Source organism: Leucoraja erinacea, chromosome 3 (genome assembly GCF_028641065.1).
Source record: "Leucoraja erinacea ecotype New England chromosome 3, Leri_hhj_1, whole genome shotgun sequence".
In the NCBI taxonomy this organism is placed as follows: domain Eukaryota; kingdom Metazoa; phylum Chordata; class Chondrichthyes; order Rajiformes; family Rajidae; genus Leucoraja; species Leucoraja erinaceus.
This window is the reverse complement of record NC_073379.1, coordinates 22,503,212-22,525,362: the sequence shown is the minus strand read 5'-3', so window position 1 is coordinate 22,525,362 and position 22,151 is coordinate 22,503,212. Positions and strand designations below refer to the sequence as shown.

Genomic DNA, 22,151 nt, shown 5'->3' with positions numbered 1-22,151 from the left:
GAGACCTTTCTTCAGTTTGCCCTAAGTTTTCAATATTTTAATACAGTCAGTATTTTTGTTAAATCAAATTGTCTTGGTTTTTCACACCAACATTTTGTTTTTGCAAGCAGCAACTTATCCGTAATATATTAAACCAGTACAATCAAGGATCAGTCTCACCCCCGACACCCCCCCCCACTCCCTCTTCCCCCCCCCCCCCCCCCCCCCTTTTGGCAAGAGGTCCAGAAGTGTGAAAACGCATATCTCCACATTCAAGGACAGTTTCTTCCCAGCTGTTATCAGGCAACTGAACCATCCTATCAACTACTAGAAAGCTGCCCTGAGCTACCATCAACCTCATTGGAGACCCTCGGACTATCTTTAATCACATTTTACTAGACTTTATATTGCACTAAATGTTATTCCCTTTATCCTGTATCTGTACACTGTGGACGGCTTGATTGTAATCATGTGTAGTATTTCCGCTGACTGGATAGCATGCAACGTAAAGCTTTTCACCGTACCTCGGTACACGTGACAATAATACATTAAGCTAAGCAAAATTAAGGCGGTGGGAAGAACTTAGTTAACAGCTTTTTGTTAGCACTGTTTGCTGTATAGTAAACAAAGTTGATCATGGTAATTTTATCATGTTAGTATTTGAATTTTTATCACAGATAAAAGCAGCAAACTAGAAACGATGCATTGATGCAGAACTAAACTGTCGCCTTCTAAAAGGGTACCTTTCTATTGACACAATGCATCTGATCCTTGGGTGTAACCTTCTGGATACAGCATCTGGAGAATAGCTTCTTATTATAGCATACATGGGGTGGAAGGATCAGCTGGAATTAAACATCACTCATTTACACTGTAGCTGTAAGGATTGCATAATATTTAATCTGTGACGGATGCAGATTGTTCAATTAATATTTTTTGCAGAGCAATGAAGCAGCATAACAATTAAATGAACTCTAGAACCAAAGCATTGTGGAGTCATAAAATCACAGCACTGAAACGAGCCCTTCAGCCCAACTCATCCACTCAGCCGACCAAGATGACCCATCTAAGTTAGTCCCATTTGCCTTCATTAGCCCCACACCTCTCTAAACATTTCCTATCCATTTACACATCCAGGCGTCCTTTAAATGCTGTTGTTTAAAGATAGGGGAAATATTTAAAACAAAAACATTCTGAGTCTAGAATTGTTTCTCGAGATAAAACTAAATTAGAGTTGACAGTTACAAGAAACGTTGAAGTGCAACATGCAAATTAAAAACTGATTTTCAAATAACGCTCAAGGCAAGCAGCACAACCCTCCCATTCAATTATGTTTTAATGTTCAGCAATATAATAGTTTCAGAAACAAAATTTGGAAGGACATTAGGGGTTTGAGCAGGAGCATGGAAGAAAAGCTGGGTGTGAAAAGCAACCTAAATGAAGCTGAATAAAGTGACTCGAGGGATCACAAGATCTTGGACACGAGTCTTATATCCCATAAATGTTAGATAAGAATTGAATGAGGTTGGAGCCATTTAAAATTCAAAGTATTCAGAGCTTGCTGAACAATGATTCAAACTCTTGCTGGCTGCTTTCTAAATGGGGCGGCACGGTGGTGCAGCGGTAGAGTTGCTGCCTTGCAGCGCCTGCGACCCTGGGTCGATCCCGTCTATGTGTGCTGTGTGTACGGAGTTTGTACGTTCTCGCCGTGACCGCACGGGTTTTTTCTGAGATCTTTGTTTTCCTCCCACACTCCAAAGACGTACTGGTTTGAGGGTTAATTGGCTTGGTATCGCACAAAAAATCCTAGGGTGCAGGGTAGTGTTAATGTGTGGGTGTTGCTGGGCCAAAGGGCCTGTTTCCACACTGTATCTCTAAAACTAAACTCCCCCTCACCCCCCCCCCCCCCCCCCCCCCCCCCCCCCCCCCCCCCTCCCCGCCCTCTCCACATCAATTCAATTACCATCCATACGCAATTCCTATCGAACTTTCACCTTTATAGCATGTAGCAAGACTGAATGACTGCTTGTTCATGAATGGTTGGATAGATAGAAAGTGCAAACACATTTTTGGGCATAGTTCACTGCACATTATTGCCAAATAACATTTCTTTATGACCGTCTGAAGAAGGGTCCTGACCCCAAATGTCACCTGTCCATGTTCTCCAGAGGTGCTACCCCTGCTGAATTATTCCAGCATTCTTTGTCTTTTTCTTGTAAATCAACATCTGTGGATTTTTGTTTCTCTGCAGACATTCCCTTGGTTCTGTAAATTAAAAAACAGCAGATGCAGTGTTTCTCAATACCCCAACAAATCATTCAGCGTATTGAGTATAGAGGCTGGAAGGTTGGGCAGGCTCAGACTTTAATCCTTGTAGTACACAACCAAATCATGAGGGAATTCGATAATGCACAGAATCTTTTGCCCAGGGTAGAAGAATCGAGAACCAGAAGGCATAGGTTTAAGGTGAGAGAGGGAAGATTTAATAGGAACCTGAGGGGTAACTTTTTTAATCAGAGGGCACTTGGCAGGAAATGTTGGGCCAAAGGGCCTGTTTTCATGCTCCATGGCTCTATGCTGGGATACGGTCCTGCTGGCAGGGTTAGGGAAATAGGGAGGAGGTGAAAGTATTAGATCTCCAAGGTGACAAACTCGGGATTCCTCTCAGTGTCATTGTCAGCAAGTACAGTAATAGGAATATCGAACAGCTGAAGACGGTGCAAAGTGGAGGGACATCAGGATTCTGAGGTGATGGAACTAATTCAGGGGCGAAAGGGGACAGTACCAATCGGTCTGGTTGCACATTAGCAGGGATTGGACCAGTAAGGGCAGTACAGTGGCGCAGCAGTAGCATGGCACAGGTTCGATCCTGACCTCGGGTGCTGTCTGTACGGACTATGTTCTGTTGTGCTGAAGCAATACAAGAATTTCATTGTCCTATTAGGGGGACAGGACAATAAACTCTCTTGAATCTTGAATCTTGAATCCCTGTGACTGTGTGGGTTTTCTCCGGGTGTTCCGGTTTCCTCGTACATCAGAAGACGTGTGGGTTTGTAGGTTAATTAGTCCCTGTAAATTGTCCCCGGTGTGTAGGATAGACCTAGTATACGGGGGAATCGTTGGTTGGTATGAAGTCGGTGGGCCAAGGGACCCGTTTCCGCGCTGTACCTCTAAACTAAACTAAATTAAATAAGTTTACAGGAGGTTTCCTTTCCATGCTGCTGGAACAGATTTAAGCTAGATTGCCAGAGGGCTGGGACCCTGAAAAGGAATTTGGAACAGAGGTAAAGCATGAGGGGAAAGCTAGTTAAATATAGGTAGTTGTGCAATAATGCAAATTACATATAACATGATTGATGAATTAGGAGACATCATTTTGTACTAACGTGGACCAGATTGGTTATGTGATTTAAACTGGGAGCTAGATATGTTTTTTTTTGCCTTCCTTCACAGCAAGGAGAATATGCGCTGTGAAGGATGTTTGTGTAAATTGTGTTGTGTCTTGGGTCTTTTTCGTTTTGTATGTATGACTGCAGAAACGACATTTCATTTGGACCTCAACGGGGTCCAAACGACAAATAAATTGTATTGTATTGCATTGTATAGAAAACCATTTAGAAGCTATAGCGTGGAAACAGGCCCTTTGGCCCAACTTGCCCACACCGACCAACATGTCCCATCATCACTAGTCCCGCTTGCCTGCATTTTTCCCATATCCCTCTAAACCCGTCCTATCCATGTACCTGTACCTGTTTAATTGCTTCTTAAACATCGCAATAGTCCCTGCCACAACTACCCCCTCCTGCATGTAAAGGTTACCCCTCGGGTATAAAATCTATAAAATCTTTCAGTGGTGCAGCGGTAGAGTTGCTGCCTCACAGCGCCAGAGACTCGGGTTTGATCCTGACCACAGGTGCTGTCTGTGTGGAGTTTGTTCTCCCTGTGACTGCGTGACTTTTCTCCGGTTGTTCCGGTTTCCTTCCACACTCCAAAGATGTGCAGGTTTGTAGGTTCATTTACATTGGTAAAATTATAAATTGTCCCTAGTGTGTAGGATAGTGTAGTGTGCGCGAATCGCTGGTCGGTGCGGACTCGGTGGGCCGAAGGGCCTGTTTCTGCGCTGTAAACTCTAAACCCTGAACTAAACCTTAAACTTATGCCCTCTGGTTATTGATTCCCCACTCTGGGCAAGAGACTCTGTGCATCCACCCGATTTATTCCTCTCATGATTTTACATGCCTCTATAAGATCACCCTTCATCCTCCTACACTCCAGGGATTAGAGTCCCAGCCTGCTCAACCTCTCCCTACAGCTTAGACCCTGGCAACATCCTTGTAAATCTTCTTTGCACCCATTCCAATGTGACAACATATTTCCTGTACCACGGTGCCCAGTACTGAACACAATACTCTAAATTCAGCTGAGGATCTTCTCACACAATTCTAGAAGAGAGAAGACAGCAAGCTATCAAAAACGAGTGCAAAAACATCCATAGGTGGATGGTCCGTGGTGGTACATTACCTAGGTAGGACTCGTGTTTGAAGGTTGGTTTGTGAACCTGATTGTAGGAAAGTAGTTGGAACTTTGTGATGTGAGACTTCACTCCTGCCCGGTATTAGCAGTGAGAAGAGGGCGTGGAAACTGGGAACTTTTTGTTCACTCCGAAAAGGTTTACATTTCATTTGTTCAATAATTGTGTTGATCAGCAATCCTGTGTTGTGTTGGCGACTCCATAGAATTAGGGGTCATGTTTTGGGGCTTTAATTTCATCACAGCAAGCCTGTGTTTGAAACATTTATGCAGAACGGGGCAGAGAGGTATTGGCATTTGCTTCTCTTGCATAAGCAAATTGATCGCTCGCTTGTAGGTTTTAAAACTGATTGTTCAGCTCTTCCCGCATTGACACATGCTCTGTGGTTACAGTCCAGTGGGCAGTCTAACGACAAGTTCCTACACCTCTGAGGATGTCGATCATGAAGAGATTCAGCTTGCGCTACTGGCTGCCAAGATTGCCACCAGAGAGAAGATCCGGGCCCGTTTCCACAGCAGCAGTGATCTTATTCACAGGCTCTTTGTGTGCATTGCAGGTACCTACATACTTTGTACAATATGCATACTTGGTACGTTCCCTGTAGGTACATGGAACTGCACATGCTGGAATCTTGAGCAAAACACAAAAGTGCTGGTGGAACTCAGCAGGTCAGGCAGCATCTGTGGAGGGAATGGACTGATGACGTTTCGGGCAGGACCCTTCTTCACATTGACTGTTGGGGGAGGAGAAAGCTGGAAGAGAGATGGGGGCAGGACAAAGCCTGGCATGTTATAGGTGGATGCAGGTTTTAATCAGTAAGAGACTGAATGATGGAGTGTTCAGAGGGTTTGGAGAGTCATTATATTTGAATAAGGAAGTTAACATGGGTACAGCAAGATAAATGCTGGAATAACTCAGCAGGTCAGGCAGCATCGCTGGGGAAAGTGGATAGGTGAAGTTTCAGGTCGGAGTCATACTTCAAATTGAGTTCTACCTACTTCATCTATCCATGTCCTCCAGCCCATACCTGCTGAGTTACTCCAGCACTTTGTCTTTTTTTTATAAACCCAGCATCTGCAGTTCCTTGTGTGTCCAGGTACAACAGGTATTTGGACAAAATGCCCTTTGTTGCAAGAGAATTTGAGTAAAAGCATTGATATCTTAGTGCATTGAACTCCATTGAGATCCAATTTTTCAGATTGATGTGCAGGAAATTAATCTTGTATTAATGAACACCATTTTACATCACAGGCGTTGCTGATCAGCTGCAAACGAACTATGCAAGTGACCTGCGAAGTATCCTTAAAACCTTGTTCGAGGTCATGGCGACCAAGTTAGAATATGAAAGCAGTGGGACTGAAAAGAAAGGTAACGTGGACATTTTGAAGGCTTACTGCTGAATTGGTTATTTGTATGTTCCTTTTGTTACGTTACACGAGAGATACAGCTTGGAAACAGGCCCTTCTGCCCACTGAGTCCGTGCCAACCAATGATCACCCCGTACCTTAGCATTATCCTACACACTGGGGACAATTTACAGAAGCCAATTAACCTACAAACCATGTACATCTTTGGAGTGTGTGGAGAAACCGGAGCACCCAGAGAAAGCCCACACAGTCACAGGGAGAACATACAAACACCGTACAGGCAGCACCCGTAGTCAGGATCGAACCCGGGCCTCTGGCGCTGTAAGACAGCAACTCTGTCTGTAGACTGGGCAATGTTTAGGGATTCGGCAACAGACCTGAACGAATACGCCACAGTCGTTGCAGACTTCATATAGAAATGTGTGGAGGACTGCATCCCTACAAACATCTTCCAAGTGTTTCGCAATCAGAAGCCTTGGATGAACTATGAGATCCGCACTCTTCTGACGACCAGACACCGGGCATTCATGTCTGATGATACAGTGGTCTACAAGAAGTCCAGATATGATCTTGGTAAGGCCATCAAAAAGGCCAAAAGGTACTTCTGCTCCAAGCTGGAGGATGAGACAGATGTTCGGCAGCTGTGGCGGGACCTGAATGCAATGACCTCCAATAAGGCAAAATCAGGAGGTAGCTCGAATGTCGGTGAAACATTGATTACAGCTTTAATTATGTTACAATTAAGGCAAGAGTGTTTAATTGTCATGTGTACTGCATATGAACCAGATAAATGAGATTATTTTGTACTGCAGCTTTGAACATGAGGCATATAGATTGAAATGTTAGACCCAAGTGACCTATTGAGAGTGGAGTATTTGATTTGAATTTTGGACTTCTGCTGGATATTAAGTTGAAGAATTGCGAGGAAAATCATTACTGTATGTGTGCTGTTGCATAAAATTCACTTTGGTGGACACAAATTGAAATTTGTGCATGGTACTCTAACCTCACGGTACTCCTTTGAGAAGTCTCTGCTCCTTCAACATCTGCAGTAAGATGCTGCAGATTTTCTACCAAGCGGTGGTAGCCAGTGCCATCTTCTTCGCTGCCGTGTGCTGGGGCAACAGGGCGAAGGTCACGGTTGCCAATAGAATCAACAAAAACTCATGTGACTCCTTCCCCCCTCCTCCCCCCCCCCCTCTTAATCTTTGCACATCCCCAATCCTTTCCACTTTAATTTCATGTATCACGTATTTTGTGTTTTTGTGAGTGTTGGCAGATCAACTTCCCTCCTGGGATAAATAAGTTCTATCGTATCGTATGTGTCGGAAGGAACTGCAGATATTGGTCTATACCGAAGATAGACACAAAATGCTGGAGTAACTCAGCAGGACAGGCAGCATCTCTGGAGAGAAGGAATGGGTAACATTTCGAGTCAAGACCCTTCCTCAGACGGAGAGACTGTTTACTCCTCTCAATCGGAAGAAGGGTTTCCATCCGAAAAGCCACTTATTCCTTTTCTCCAGAGATGCTGCCTGTCCCTCTGAGTTACTCTAGCATTTTGTGTCTAAAAGCCCTGTCCCACTGTACGAGTTCATTCAAGACCACTCCCGAGTTTAAAAAAAACAAAAAACTCGTGGGAAGCACATAGAATGAACGTAGCGGGTATATCGGAGCTCGGGGACGTCTCTTAGCTGCTCGTAACGCCAACGGCAGCTACTCGGGAAACGCGGTAAGCTCGGGAAAACTCGTGAAGATTTTTCAACATGTTGAAAAATGTCCACGAGAGCCCCGAGTACCTGCATGTGGCCATTACCATAAATCTCCAAGTTCGAATCAGGGCAAATTCGGGAGAACTCTTGAATGAACTCATACAGTGGGACAGGACTTTAACTCTAGTCTTGTATCCTGAGTGTATTACCATCCTCTCTTCCAAAATACCTGCCCCGCACATCTGCATTATACTTTCCCTCCCAATTTATAGCTATGCCCTCTAGTTGGACAATTTCATCCAGGGAAAGGGTTCTGACTGTCTACCCTATCTATGCCTCTCATCTCTATAATACTAAAACTCTTCCTATTGTTTGTGTTTGTGCCGATGATGTGTCAATCTGCTTTTCCTATCTTCTTCCAAATCCTCGGCCACAGCCTTCCCATTTTCACATATCCTACTCACATTTTCCCTGCCGTGGCAATAAACATCTTCCCGTCGCATTCCCACCTATATTTCCGATGATATTAATCCTTTAAATTTTAAAAACAGCCCCAAAGACTAATCCATTTCGGAAAAAAAACCCCAAGTGACGTCACAATGCACTCGCAAAGCAGGACGGGACACTCTGGGAGAGAGGGGCGCTCCAGCGCTCGCGGTGAATGTGGCGTCGGCCCTGGTCACTCTCGTGACCAGTGCCGAGAAAGAAGCCACTGCTGGAACCAAGGACGAGATTGGGTCTGGGGTCAGGGATAAGCCTGGAGATGAAGTCGGGGCCTGAACTGCAGCCCAGGCGGCGGCCGAGCTGACGGCTGGAGTCTACAGCCAGGACCGGACTGAGTACAAGAACCAGGCTGAGTTCCAGGCCCTGGCACTGCTCTACGACCTGGGTAGGTCCTGGGGCAGGGAATGAGAGTGAGGGGAGGAGGATATCTACCCTCACCCACCTTCTCTACCCCCCCCCCCCCCCTCTCTACCCCCCCCCCCCCCCCTACCCCACCTCCTCTAGGGATTGAAGTGGGAGGGTGAAGAGGAGGTGGAGGGAGTGCTGGGGGATGAGGAGAAATGAGCTGCACCTGCAGTTGGGGGTTATGCATGAGTGGTGCAATATTGCGTTGGGAGAACGGGTGAGTGGTGGAATCTTGCGTTGGGGGAGCAGACCCAATGGGTCTGCACTTGGTCTAGTAATTTTATATAGTCTATCAAGTCTCATCTCAACCTCTAACATTCCAGAGAAAACAATCCAACTCTATCCAACTTCTCCCTCTAGCTGAAACCCTCTAATCCAGGCAGCATTCTGGATGTTTAAAACAATGCAGATCTATCCAACTTACACCCTGGAGAAACTCAGCTGGTGCAGCCTATGGAGCGAAGGGCAACGTTTCGGGCCGAACCCTTCTTCAGTCTGAAGAAGGGTTTCGGCCCGAAATGCCTATTTCCTTCGCTCCACAAGCTGCACCCGCTGAGTTTCTGCTTTTTTTGTGTAACCAGCATTATGGTCATGTTGACAGCTTTTGTTATCTATGTTACAGCACTATCAGAATGATGAGTGGAAAGTACCTGACCATTCGTTTCCAAAAGGCAGAAGTAACTAACATTGTGCAACGAGTGTATAGTCCAGCACAAGTAGTTCCACTACACTGCAATATACCACAATAGAAATTGGATATAACTGATCGTTGAATATGGTAACAATATTTATATTGTACAGGCCTAATTGGTTCTAACAACTAGAGACCCACTTAGAAGTTACTTTAGAAATTGCCAAGCAGAAAAAAAGCTGTCTCGCAAAATAAAATTCCTTGTAGCCTTCCCACAGTAGACACTATTGTCTCTTAAGAATACACTGCAGAGGCCATTGAAATTGACAAGCAAAAGCTTCTACAGATATTTGTGCAAAGATATTCTATGGAACATACAGCCTTTAGTACTTGTAACTTGCAGTAACAAAAATACATTTATTACTGTTAAAAAATATATATTTATTTTGAAAATCCTGCAGGGAGAAATACCTGTGATTGTGATCTGAAATTCTCTTCCTCCTAACCACCATATCCCCTTCGACTCAATTGACTTTATAATTTTATTTTCTCTAACACAAAGTTTCTTATGTATGCAATTTATGTAGCTATCACGTTACAGCAAAAATGTCCTGATTTACTGATGACAGTGCTAACAAGCTTGTAAATTAACTAAAGATAAAACACAAAGCTACCTGCACTGATTGTGTAGAAAGGAACTGCAGATACGGGTATATACTGAAGATAGACACAAAGATCTATCAGCTCCAATCATCTTGGTTCCCTTGCCATTGGAATGAGTTGATTGATTTGTGAAGGTCCGTGTGCTTCTTGGAGCGCAACATCAAGTACACGTTAAACACACGTAAAGGCGTCTTCGTTCTGTGAGCAGCACAAAACTTCTCAAGACTTTCGGTGATCAGGGAAGGGCAACGGGAGCCGGTCACGTGATGGCTGGAAGCTCCTAGCCAAGAACTGGCACGGAAGCGATGAATACTTGATTCAATCGCTCAACTTTGGACAGAAGCAGGGTAGATGTTCGGTAGCAGTATTCATGTCTGAGCAACCCTATTTAGGACGCCTTAAAAGCCAACATGAAGAAATGTGAAATCGACATCGACAATTGGGAAACCAATGCCAAGGACAGGAAACTGACGAACCATCATCCAAGAAGGAACAGTGACCTTCGAAGCCAACAGATGCGCAGAGTTAGAAGAAAGAGAAGAAAATGGAAAGAGAGGCAGCACCAACCAAAGCCCGATCTGCCATCTGGAGTTACCTGTCCTGAATGTTGAAGAACTTTCAATCCAGGATTGGACTCATAAGCCACCTGAGAGTCCATAAAAACAACGGAATCGTAGACCATCATCCTCAACCTCGAGGGATAGCCACAACTGATTACAGTGATTAAGCTTGTAAGTTAATTAAAGGTAAAACGCTCATTTCTGGATAATGCTGAACTGCTCGGCACTTGAATATCTGACTGTAACAGCAATTAATCACGTTTTCGAGTTTAAACACCTAATTTAATCCAATACCATTGACTTGTATTTTCCAGGTGACCAGACATTGAGAAGTCCTGTTCTTGAAGACTGCGCATTGTGTCGAGAAAGCATTTCTTCTTCTGAACTTGCTGACAAGGCAAGAGATGAGGAACTTGAAGGTGAAATATTATGCACATTAATAGAGCAGTAACAATTGATGATGGTTAGACATGCAACTGCCTGCAAATCATTCAGTCCTATGAAAATCGACACTCAGAAATGCACCTTAACATGCATTCAGCAATGGTGAACTTTAGTGAAGTGCCATGATTATTGACCTGATCCTGCTTAAACATCTTAGGTTTGCAACATTTCACCATACAAAGCAAATCATTATTTTTTTTGCATAGGTTACTGCAGCAAAAAATCAGTGACCCTAGCTTTTTTTTGTAAATGTAATGTAATTGCAGTTAAAAGGGAGACATTTGTCATCTATTTATGGGTTGTGGGTATCATTTCCAAGGCCGTCATTTATTGCTCATGCCTAATTGTCCCTGAAGGTGGTGATGAGCTGTCACCCTGAACCATCGAAGTCTCTAGGAAGGTACTCCCACTAGGCTATGAGGTGAAGTGTTCCTGGGATTTGACTCGTCAATTATGAACCTTAATGAATTATGTTAAATGCTTATGATATGCTCCCTGTCCATCGAAACTGCATAAATTAAATGCAGGTTTAACGGGTTAAACACTCATGCATGAGATTCATAAGACTATAGGACATATGAGCAGAATTAGGCCATTCAGTCCATTGAATCTGCTCTGCCATTTGATCATGGCTGATCTATTTTTCCCCCTCAACCCCATTCTCCTGACCATAGACACAAAATGCTGTAGTAACTCAGCGGGACAGGCAACCTCTCTGGACAGAAGTCTGGCGTAGTAGTCTGGCAAACTGATCTCTATCGCACTGAGGCCAGGCGCCAGCTCTTGGACACCTCGTCCTACTTATCCTCGGACCATGACACCACAGATGAACACCAGACCATAATCTCGCAGAGCATTCTTTCTATCGAGACTTGCTGCCTGCCTGTCTGCTGAATTACTCCAGCATTTTGTGTCTATTTTCAGTGTAAACCAGCATCTGCTGTTCCTTTCTGCATAATTTTCCTGACTTCTTAAGAGACAATAGACAATAGGCACAGGAGTAGGCCATTCGGCCCTTCGAGCCAGCAATGTGATCATGGCTGATTATCCCCAATCAGTACTCCGTTCCTGCCTTCTCCCCATATCCCCTGACTCCGCTATCTTTAAGAGCCCTATCTAGCTCTCTCTTGAAAGTATCCAGAGAACCGGCCTCCACCACCTTCTGAGGCAGAGAATTCCACAGACTCACAACTCTCTCTCTGAAAAAGTGTTTCCTCGTCTCCGTTCTAAATGGCTTACTCCTTATTCTTTTCCCCATAAACTTTGATTTCCTTACTAATTAAGAACCTATCAATCTCCGCTTTTAAAATACACAATGACTTGGCCTCCACCGTCGTCTGTGGCAATGAATTCCACAGATTCACCACCCTGTGGCTAAAGAAATTCCTCATCTCCACTCTAAATGTATTTCTTTTTTTTCATTCTGAGGCTGTGCCTTCTGGTCCTAGACTCTCCCACTACTGGAAACATCCTCTCCACATCCACTTTATCTAAGCCCTCAATGTAGGGTTGGTGCTTCGACATTGCTTGACCCCAAGTGTCTTAAACAGCATTGCTGCAGTGACATTCAGAACAAGTGGCTGAATCTCCTGACTTCTCCAACACCAGCACAGCCTATGTGCCTTTGATCTACCTACACTCAACGATATCAGTGCCCTTTTAGTCAGCCTTCAGCTTGCCGTTCACTAAAGTGAGCTCATCCAAAAGTGTGCTGTTTGTATTCACTTCAATTCAAGGCACCACAGTGCGCAGCTGGTAGAATTGCTGCCTCACAGCGCAGGAGACCCGGGTTCCATTCTGTCTGTGGAGTTTGCACGTTCTCTCTGGCCGCCTGGGATTCCTCCTACACCCCTAAGATGTGTGGATTTGAAGGTGTTAGAAAGTGTGTCCAGGTGATTAAAATCGACACAGCACAGAATCGTGTCAATTAGCCTTTGAGAGTCTATAAATGCCTTCTATGGTTGTTTTAACTTTGTATTTTTCTATACTTGTTTTTAATCACCTTGTTTTGATTTTTGTTCTTGATTTTGCCTTGATTTTGAGGACATTTTAAATTTTAATTAATTTACAAATTAAGTCAGGCCCTTATCTCATTGTCTTGCCTCACACCTCCTCTTCTGGTTAGATTACTCCATCCTAAATATCCTGATGAATTGTCCCTACCTGTGCTCCGTGGTCAATCTGCTTGAGTGTGTCGTATCACACTACTTTGATGTTTCAATCTCCATATCAATTATTATTCCAATTATTTAATCTTTAATGGCTGAGGCTGCCAAGATGTCAAATCCCACTGCAAATCGTTTTGCTTAAAGTATTTAGATAGTATTCAAAACTACTTACCCCATAACTAATTAGGATCACACAATAGTAAAGGGAGGCGGTGTGCTATTGCAGCAAGTACAAAAGATTCAGTGTTTGTCTTATTATTAATGAATAAGTAGTTAATAGACTGGAATACTGGAGGTTTAATCTCCATATAGAGCCCAACATGAAATTGCAGTTCTAAGTGCTGTTGATGATGTAACTTCATAGCTCCTTTCTTCTAGTACTTCTATAAACACGTACAGTAAACCCTCAGTTTAACGATCCTCTTTATGACGGATTTTAGTTATAGCCGAGCTGCCGTCAGACTGAGTTGCCGCGGCTGTCCACACACCCCTGGCTCATGCTCCTCCCCAGCCACTTGCAGTCCCAACTGACCTCTTGCTGCCTCCCCAGCCAGACCTTCTGCCCCCACCACCGGCCTACACAGCTTCCTCAGCCGCTCCAGGCCACACCTTCTGCCGACGCCACCGCCGACCCTTGGCCGTGAACACTGACTCCGCCGATCCTCACCTCTCCTCCAGCCGGCAGCAGGCCGGGGCCATCAACTCACCAGGATTCCCAGTCCCTTTCCAGACTGATTCTGAAGAAGGGTCTCGACCTGAAACATCACCTATCCATGTTCTCCAGAGATGCTGCTTGACCCGTTGAGTTACTCCAGCACTCTGTGTCCTTTTGTGTGTTAACCAGCAACTGCAGTTTTTCATGACTACTTATACATTGGTAATACCTGGCAAATGGCAATAACGGACACCATTCCCCACACACCCACCATGGTCTGTTATAACAAGGGTTTACCGTGCTCCTCATCATTATTTAATACTGGTGTGATTGAACCTTTGGCGATTAATATAACTAACAGGAGAATAAACTTGTTCCCAGTTAAAAAAATCCCAGTCGGGGAACTCTTTGCTACAGAATGGACTGGCAAAGGGAGCAAAGTTTGTGAGGAACTCTATACTGCGGGATGGATCACCCTGTTAATTCATTTGGTATTGAAAATTATACTAATCAAAGAAAATTAAAAGCGATATCATCGTTACGGACCTCTATGGTTACGAACACCTGGCTGAGGGACACCACACGGTGATCTTATCGTGGTGTACAAAATCAGGAATAGATTGGGTAAATGCACAGAGTCTCTTGCCAAGAGTGGGGGAATTTGAGAAACAGAGGACATAGATTTAAGGGGAGGGGGAAAGATTTAATAGGAGCCCGAGGGGTAACTTGTTACCTAAAAGTCAAGTCACATTTATTTATATAGTACATATAAAAAACAACTCTCGTTGGCCAAAGTGCTTTACATTTGTTATAAGAATAGCACAACAAAACAAGCTACATACATATATACATGTAGCCCTCACTCAGAGGACATCAGGAAAGGCTTGGGAGTATAGATAAGTCTTTAGTCTTGACTTAAAAGAGTCGCTGGAGGGGGCAGTTCTGATGGGAAAGGGGATGCTGTTCCACAGTCTAGGGGCTGCAACTGCAAAGGCGCATTCGCCCCTGAGCTTATGCCTAGACCGTGGGATATTCAGTAACCCCAAGTCAGCCGATCTGAGGGGCCTGGCGGTGGAGTGGTGGGTGAGAAGACTTTTTATGTAGGTGGGGGCAAGCCCATTGAAGGCTTTGTAGTCATGGAGGAGGATCTTGTAGTTTATACGGAACCGCACAGGCAGCTAGGATCGGGGTGATGTGGTCCCTTTTTCGGGTGCCCGTCAGGAGTCTCGCTGCGGCGTTTTGGACCAGTTGCAGGCGGGACAGGGAAGATTGGCTGATGCCAGTGTAAAGGGAGTTGCAGTAATCTAGGCGGGAGGAGATAAATGTGTGGATGATCTTTTCCAGGTCATCAAACTGGAGGAATTGTTTTATTTAAAATGTATATAATATAAAAGGTGGTGGGCGTATGGAACGAACTGCCAGAAGGGATAGTTGAGGCAGGTACTATCACACGTTTAAGAAACATTTAGACAGGTACATGGATCGGATGTACAGAAGAATATGGGTAAAACGCAGGCAGGTGGAACTCGTGTTGATGGAGCATCTTGGTCAGTGTGGGCAAGTTGCACTGAAGGGCCCGTTTCCACACTGTTGGACTCTATGACAGACACATACAAACGAGCTCCTCTAAATATTATTAAATTCAAACAAAAACCAGTCTTAGAAATAATCCTGATGCATGAAACCTGCCACAGTAATCAGACGTCCTTGTCTCTTTAGAACACAGGCTGTTTCACAGTGGGAAGTCACTAAGGGTGGGAGAAAACAGTGCTGGAGAAACTCAGCAGTGCAGGCAGCATCTATGGATGGAATGGACGGACAAAATTAATGGGTTGGGACACTTCAGCTACTGTGGGGTGGCACAGTGGCGTCGCAGTAGAGTTGATGCCTTATAGCGCTACAGGCTCGAGTTCGATCCTGACTGCAAGCGCAGTCTGTACGGAGTGTATACATTCTCCCTGTGACCACGTGGGTTTTCACCGCATGCTCCTGTTTCCTCCCACGTCATAGGTTTATCAGTGAATTGGCCTCTGTAAATTGTTCCTAGTGTGTAGGATAGAACTATTGTATGGGGGATCGCTGGTCAGCGTGGACCCGGTGGGCCGAAGGACTTGTTCCACGCTCTATCTCTAAACTAAACTAAACAAATAAGGACTCGAGAAGGTTATTCCAGATGGATCTCGCTTGTTAATTTTCATCAAATGAATTAACAGGATGATCCTTCTGGAATAATAATCTGTCCTTTCTCTCCACAGGTGGTGCCTGACCCACTGCGCACCTCCAGCAGTTTGCTTTTGTTTCTAGTATCCACAGCCACTGTGTCTCCTTAACCACCACGTACTCTGAGAATCGTGTCAATTCATTCTGCATTTCTCTGTTTTTAAGCAGCTTGGTTTAAAGAGTGTGCCGCCTGTTTTAAATGTCATCATAGGAAGCGATATCAGAGAGTGCATTCTAGAATTTCTCAACATTTGTATTTTTATTCCGGATTAATTTAGCCAGCATGAAGAAGTACTACTCAAGGACAGAGAATATTTGGTGTTAGTTACCAAAGATCTAGTTACCCAGTATAGGGAAGGTTATGGGTTCCAGCTTCAATTTACCACCAATTGTGATGTCTTGTGTATGAACAGAACAGCATAGTAGCACAGCTGGTAGAGCTGCTGTCTCAGTGCCAGAGACCCAGGTTCAATCCTGACCTCGGGTGCTGCATGTGTGGAATTTGCAAGTTCTCCCTGTGACCGCTTAGGCTTCCTCCGGGTGCTCGAGTTTCCATCCACCTCCCAAAGTCGTGCAGGTTTGTGGGTTAATTGGCCTCTATAAGTTGAGCCAGGTGTCTGGAGTGGATGAGAAAGTGGGATAACATGGGTGATTGATGGTTGGCGTCGAATCGAGGGGCCTATTTCCATGCAGTATCTCTAAACTAACTAACACTGCACCACAACCTTTAATGCAGCAAGGATTTTTGTGGTGATTTAAAAAAAAAAAAACTATTTTGGTTGCAAATTCAGTATAAGTTACAACAGAGTTGAGATTTGTCCTGTATACTGGATATAATAATAATAATGCATTTTATTTGTATAGCGCTTTTCAAGGACTCAAAGTCGCTTTACATGGTGAGTCAAGAACAAAACAAAATAGAGCAGTAAGACAGAGATGCAAAGGGGAGGGGGACATGGGACTAAGGGTATGCAGAGGTGAAGAGATGGGTCTTGAGGCGGGACTGGAAGATGGTGAGGGACTCAGAAGTTCGGATCAATTGTGGGAGGGAGTTCCAGAGCCTGGGAGCTGCCCTGGAGAAGGCTCTGTCTCCAAAAGTGCAGAGGTTGGATTTCAGAATGGAGAGGAGACCGGCTGAAATGGATCTGAGGGACCGTGAGGGTTGGTAGGGGGAGAGGAGGTCAGTGAGATAAGGGGGGGGGTCAAGTGGTTGAGGGCTTTGTAGGTGAGGGCCAGGATTTTGTAGATGATCCGTGGGAAATGGGAAGCCAGTGAAGTTCTTTGAGGACTGGGGTGATGAGGTGCCAGGATTTGGTCTGGGTAATGAGTCGGGCGGCTGCGTTCTGGACCAGTTGGAGTCGGTTGATGTTGCTGGAATTAATGCCAGAGAGAAGAGAGTTGCAATAGTCCAGTCGGGAGGAGATGAAGGCATGGATGAGTCTTTCAGCAGCGGGGGGTGTGAGGGAGGGTCTGAGTTTGGCAATTTTGTGGAGGTGAAAAAATGATGTTTTGACAACATGGCGGATGTGAGGCTCAAGGGAGAGGGTTGAGTCAAAGATCACGCTAAGGTTGCGGGCCTGAGTACATGGGGAGACAGTGGTGCCGTCAATAGTGAGAGTGGAGTTGTTAATTTTGGTAAGTGTTGATTTGGAGCCAATGATATGAACCGGTTGAATAGAATTCTTCCTTGCTGCAGCTTTAAGCACGAGGCATTTAATTTAAATAATTTAGGACACAAGTGGCCTATTGAGTGGTGAGTGTTTAATTCGAATTTTGGGCAATAGTGGAAATTGAATTGTAGAATTTCAAGAATAATTGTTACTGAACGTACGGTGTGGCATAAAATTCACTTTAGTGAACAAAAAATTGAAATTTGTGCATGATACTCTAATCTTGTATACTGCATGTTGAAGATCAGTGCCCTTATCTTAATCCTGAATACTTGGAATGTTTTCCAATAACAAGATTAGTGTTAAATTCATTAGAAAAATTTGGGCAGTCAAAGCAAAAAAAAAAAATGCAGATGATGGAAATCTGAAGTAGAAGTGGAAAATGATGTTCGAGTTTGAATAAAAATGATCCATTACAGGGAGGATGTGGAGGCTGTGGAGAGGGTGCAGAAGAGGTTTACCGCAATGCAAGAGTCAAGACAGTGTTTTATCGTCATATGTCCTAACAGAACAATAGAATTCTTACTTGCAGCACAACAGAATATGTAAACATAGTAATCGGTAAACAGTATAATGAAGGAAACAAAGTTATGCATACAGACAGACCGACACCTAAAACAAACAAACAATAATAGTACAAAACGACAAAGCCAATGCCAGTTGATGAGGTTCAGAGCTTATTTGGAGGTTATAGTGTTTAATGGTCTGATAGCTGTCTGGATGAGAGGCTATTAGTGCCAAGGAGAGGTTGGACAAACTTGTTCAAGAAGGAACTGCAGATGCTGGAAGATCGAAGGTACACAAAATTGCTGGAGAAACTCAGCGGGTGCAGCAGCATCTATGGAGCGAAGAAAATAGGCGACGTTTCGTGAACACGAAACGTCGCCTAATTTCTTCGCTCCATAGATGCTGCTGCACCCGCTGAGTTTCTCCAGCAATTTTGTGTACGTTGGACAAACTTGGATTGTTTTCTCTGGGATGCTGGAGGTTGAGGGGAGGCTTGATAGAAGTGTATCAATTTAGGAGAGGCATAGATTGGGTAGGTAGCCAGAACCTTTTTCCCAGGATGGAGACTAGAGGGCATAGTTTTAAGGTTAGAGGGGGAAAGTGTTTGGGGCAAGGTTTTTACATGGACTGTGGTGAGTGCCTGGAACGCACTGCCAGTGATGGTGATGCAGGCAGGCACAATGATGGCATTGTATTGTATTGTATTGTATATCTTTATTGGCATTTCCTGAGTATTCACATATCCAGAGGAAACAAAAAAACGTTGCTCAACCAGTGTCCATTCGGTGTGCATTAAAAATAAATAGAAATAAAAATACATATATCATGAACAAATTTAACACTCTACTAAACATTCAACAGGCGTTCCGATCGGCAGCGGCACAACAGTGGCTCTGCTGCAGTGTGTCCAGGTTGGTGGTTGGTTCGCGATACTTTGGCAGGGGGCAAAGTCTGTTTAGCAGTCTTATAGCCTGCGGGAAGAAGCTGAGGAGCATCCTGCTGGTTTTGCAGCTAATGCTCCTGTACCTCTTCCCAGATGGCAGGATGGAGAATACGTGATGCGATGGGTGGTAGGGGTCTTTGATGATGGAGATGGCTCTGTTGATACATCTCTTCCTGTATGTCCAGCAGGAAAGGGAGTGGAGCACCAATAATCCTGCTGGCGGTCTTCACAATCCTGTCTAGTTGGTGCCGTTCGTACACCTTGCAGCTCCCGAACCAGGAAGTGATGCCGTAGGTCAATGTGCTCTCGATTGTCCCCCTATAAAAAGTCCGTAGGTGTGTAGTGGGGAGACCTGCTTTACGTAGTCTTCGGAGACTACGTAAAGCAGTCTTTATTGAAGAGACTTTTAGATAGACACATGGATATGCAGGGAACCTCTCTCTATAGCTCAGGTCTTTGTCCTGACAACTAAACTGTTTCCATGTTTTGAACAAGGGTCTTTGATCTGATATATACTGCCTGACTTACTGAGTGGTTCCAGCATGTTCTGTTTTCACGATTTCCACTGTCCACATGTTTTTTCAGAGACACTGTAGAACAAACTACAGATGCTGGAATCTTGAGCAAAACTCAGACTGCTGGTCAGGCAGCACCTGTGGAGGGAATGGACAGGCAACGCTTCTTCAGACTTCTCGACCTAATACATTTTCTGCCCCCACCTCTCTTTTCCATTTTTCTCCCCCCTACTACAATCAGTCTGAAAAAGGGTCCCATCTGTTCATTCCCTCCACAGATGCTGGCTGACCCACCGAGTTCCTCCAGCACTTGGTGTCTACCTTCAGATACGTGATGCAATGAATGAACTTCTGAAGTCTCCTCTTTCTATGTCTGGCAGATCCTCCAGAATGGGTTCCGGATGAAGTCTGCAGCTTCTGTACGGCGTGCAAGGCTCCGTTCACTGTGATCCGCAGGAAGCATCATTGCAGAAGTTGTGGAAAGGTATAATTAATTACTTTAAACACTGGCCTCGGTGAGAGCTCGTACATGGAATCTACATTGGGGAATCCAAGATGGGTACAACTGTCCAGGTCTATTATTGGGTCTGTGGCCCTGTTAGTGAATTCGATTGAGAGGTGACTGCCTTGTGGTAGGACACCGCAACAAATGCAAAACCTTCTGGTCATGATATTGGATTAGCAACCAAGAAGTCGTGTGTTTAAATCCCATGTCTATCTGTGAAACCAAATTTACTGGGCTAGCACTAGACTATTAGGAGATAGAACATAGAACAGTACAGCACCCAAACTGGCCCTTCGGCTCATCATGTCCCTGCCAAACATGATGCCAAGTCAAACTATTCTCCTCTGCCTGCATATGATTTATATCCCTCCATTCCCTGCATATCCTTGTGCCTATCTAAAAGCCTCCATCCTATCTGTCTCCCCCACACCACCATCCCTGGCAGCTCTTTCCAGGCACCTACCACTCGCTGTGTAAAATAAAACTTGCCCCGAACATCTCCTTTAAACTTTGCTCCTCCTAGTTTTAAAGCTCTACCTTTCCATCTTGGGAAAAAAGTTCTGATTGTCTACCCTATCTCTGCTTCTCATAATATTATAAACTCCTATCTGGTCTCTCCTGCATCCCAGAGAAAACAATCTCAAATTTGTCCAACCTGTCCCTGCAGCTGATACCTTCTAATCTGGGCATGGTTCTGGTGAACCATCTCTGTACCCTTTGCAAAGCCTCCACACCTTTCCTGTAATGGGGTGGGCAGAACTGCACATTCCACGAACTGCTCACTCTGGCCTGTGGATGACACCAGTCCAACACCATAACCTAGGTTCTTGCTGTCCTTGCAAGGGTAGTAATTTACTGCTTATCAGTGTCATTCACATCCAAGGACAAAGCAAAGGGGGAAAAGCTGGTAGAGCTCCTGTCTCACCGCGCCAGAGACCCGGATTTGATCCTGACCTTGGGGGCTGCCTGCGTGGAGTTTGCACGTTCTTCCTGTGAGTGTAGATTTCCTACAGGTGCTCAATGGTCATAGGCATTACTTCCACAAGAAGGGCCTACTTCGCTGCTGTATCTCTTAATTAAGTTACATTTGATTGATCTTAATTAACACATTAATTAAATTAAGAGGATTCAACATCTTGAAATGACAGTGGAGTAATGGGCCTGTCCTACTTGGACGACTGCAGGCGACTGCCGCAAAATATTCAACACGTTGAAAAGTTATCGGCGACAGTGGCAACAATTTTTGCTGTCGTAGGTTGACGTGGGTGTTGTCGTAGGTTGTCGCCAGGTGTCGTAGGTGAATCCCATTAAAACTAGTCCCTGGCAGTTGCCTAAGTGGGCCAGGCCCATAAGGGATTGGCTTCTGACTTGGAATTTTTGGAGGTGCAAAAACATCTGAGATCTATCAGCCACAAGTTTACAAAACTCTCAAGGATCAGGCCCTCCTGGGCCCAACCTGCTAAGCACATCCCTTGCCTGGCTGCAGACTCCCATGACTGATGAGGGTCCATTTTGTTGACCCTCTGAACCAGGGAGTTGAACAACAAGGCTCAAAAGGCATATCAAACCTGGGTAGAATGTGCCGGAACATCACTGCTCCAGAGGCTTTTTACTCGTCGCATTTTCTAACAAGATAGGAAGGCTATTTAGCACATTGAGTCTATCCGAGCTCACAGCGTGATCTGATAAGTTCTCGTTCCCCCACTTATTTCCTCTTATTTATTCACTCCCACATGCCCATCAACTACACTCTGATTCTCCCATTTCCATCCTACGTTAGGGAAAATTAACACTAGGGGTAGGTCCAATAAATGTAACTTGTTAGTGCCTCTTTGTGATGTGGCAAGATACCAGAGCAGCCATGGGAAACCAATGCAGTCACAGGTGAGACTTGCAAACTGCACACAGACAGCACCAGAGGTCAGAATCGAACCGGGTTGCAGCTATGAAGCAGCAGTTCAGTCTGCTATACCACAATGCTACCTATTTTGTGTCAATGTTGTAAAATATAGAACAGCACAGCACAGAAACAGGCCCTTCGGCCACAATGTCCGTGCTGAACATGATGCGTGTGTTCCAGGCACTCACCATCCTCTATGTAAAAAAAGAAATTTGCCCCACACATCTTTTTAATGTTTGCCGCTCTCCCCTTAAAGCTATGCCCTCTCGTCT

At 44.7% G+C, this 22,151-nt stretch overlaps 1 protein-coding gene across 1 annotated transcript in view; it reads left to right on the top strand.

Annotated features, from left to right (window-relative positions):
* Positions 1 to 22,151, top strand: part of zfyve28 (zinc finger, FYVE domain containing 28) — a 140,267-nt gene that overhangs the window by 109,940 nt on the left and 8,176 nt on the right. Inside the window, exons 10-13 of the mRNA XM_055632265.1 lie at positions 4,903 to 5,066; positions 5,762 to 5,878; positions 10,667 to 10,771; positions 19,855 to 19,958. Coding sequence (XP_055488240.1) covers positions 4,903 to 5,066; positions 5,762 to 5,878; positions 10,667 to 10,771; positions 19,855 to 19,958 — 490 coding nt within the window. The remainder of the gene's footprint in view (positions 1 to 4,902; positions 5,067 to 5,761; positions 5,879 to 10,666; positions 10,772 to 19,854; positions 19,959 to 22,151) is intronic.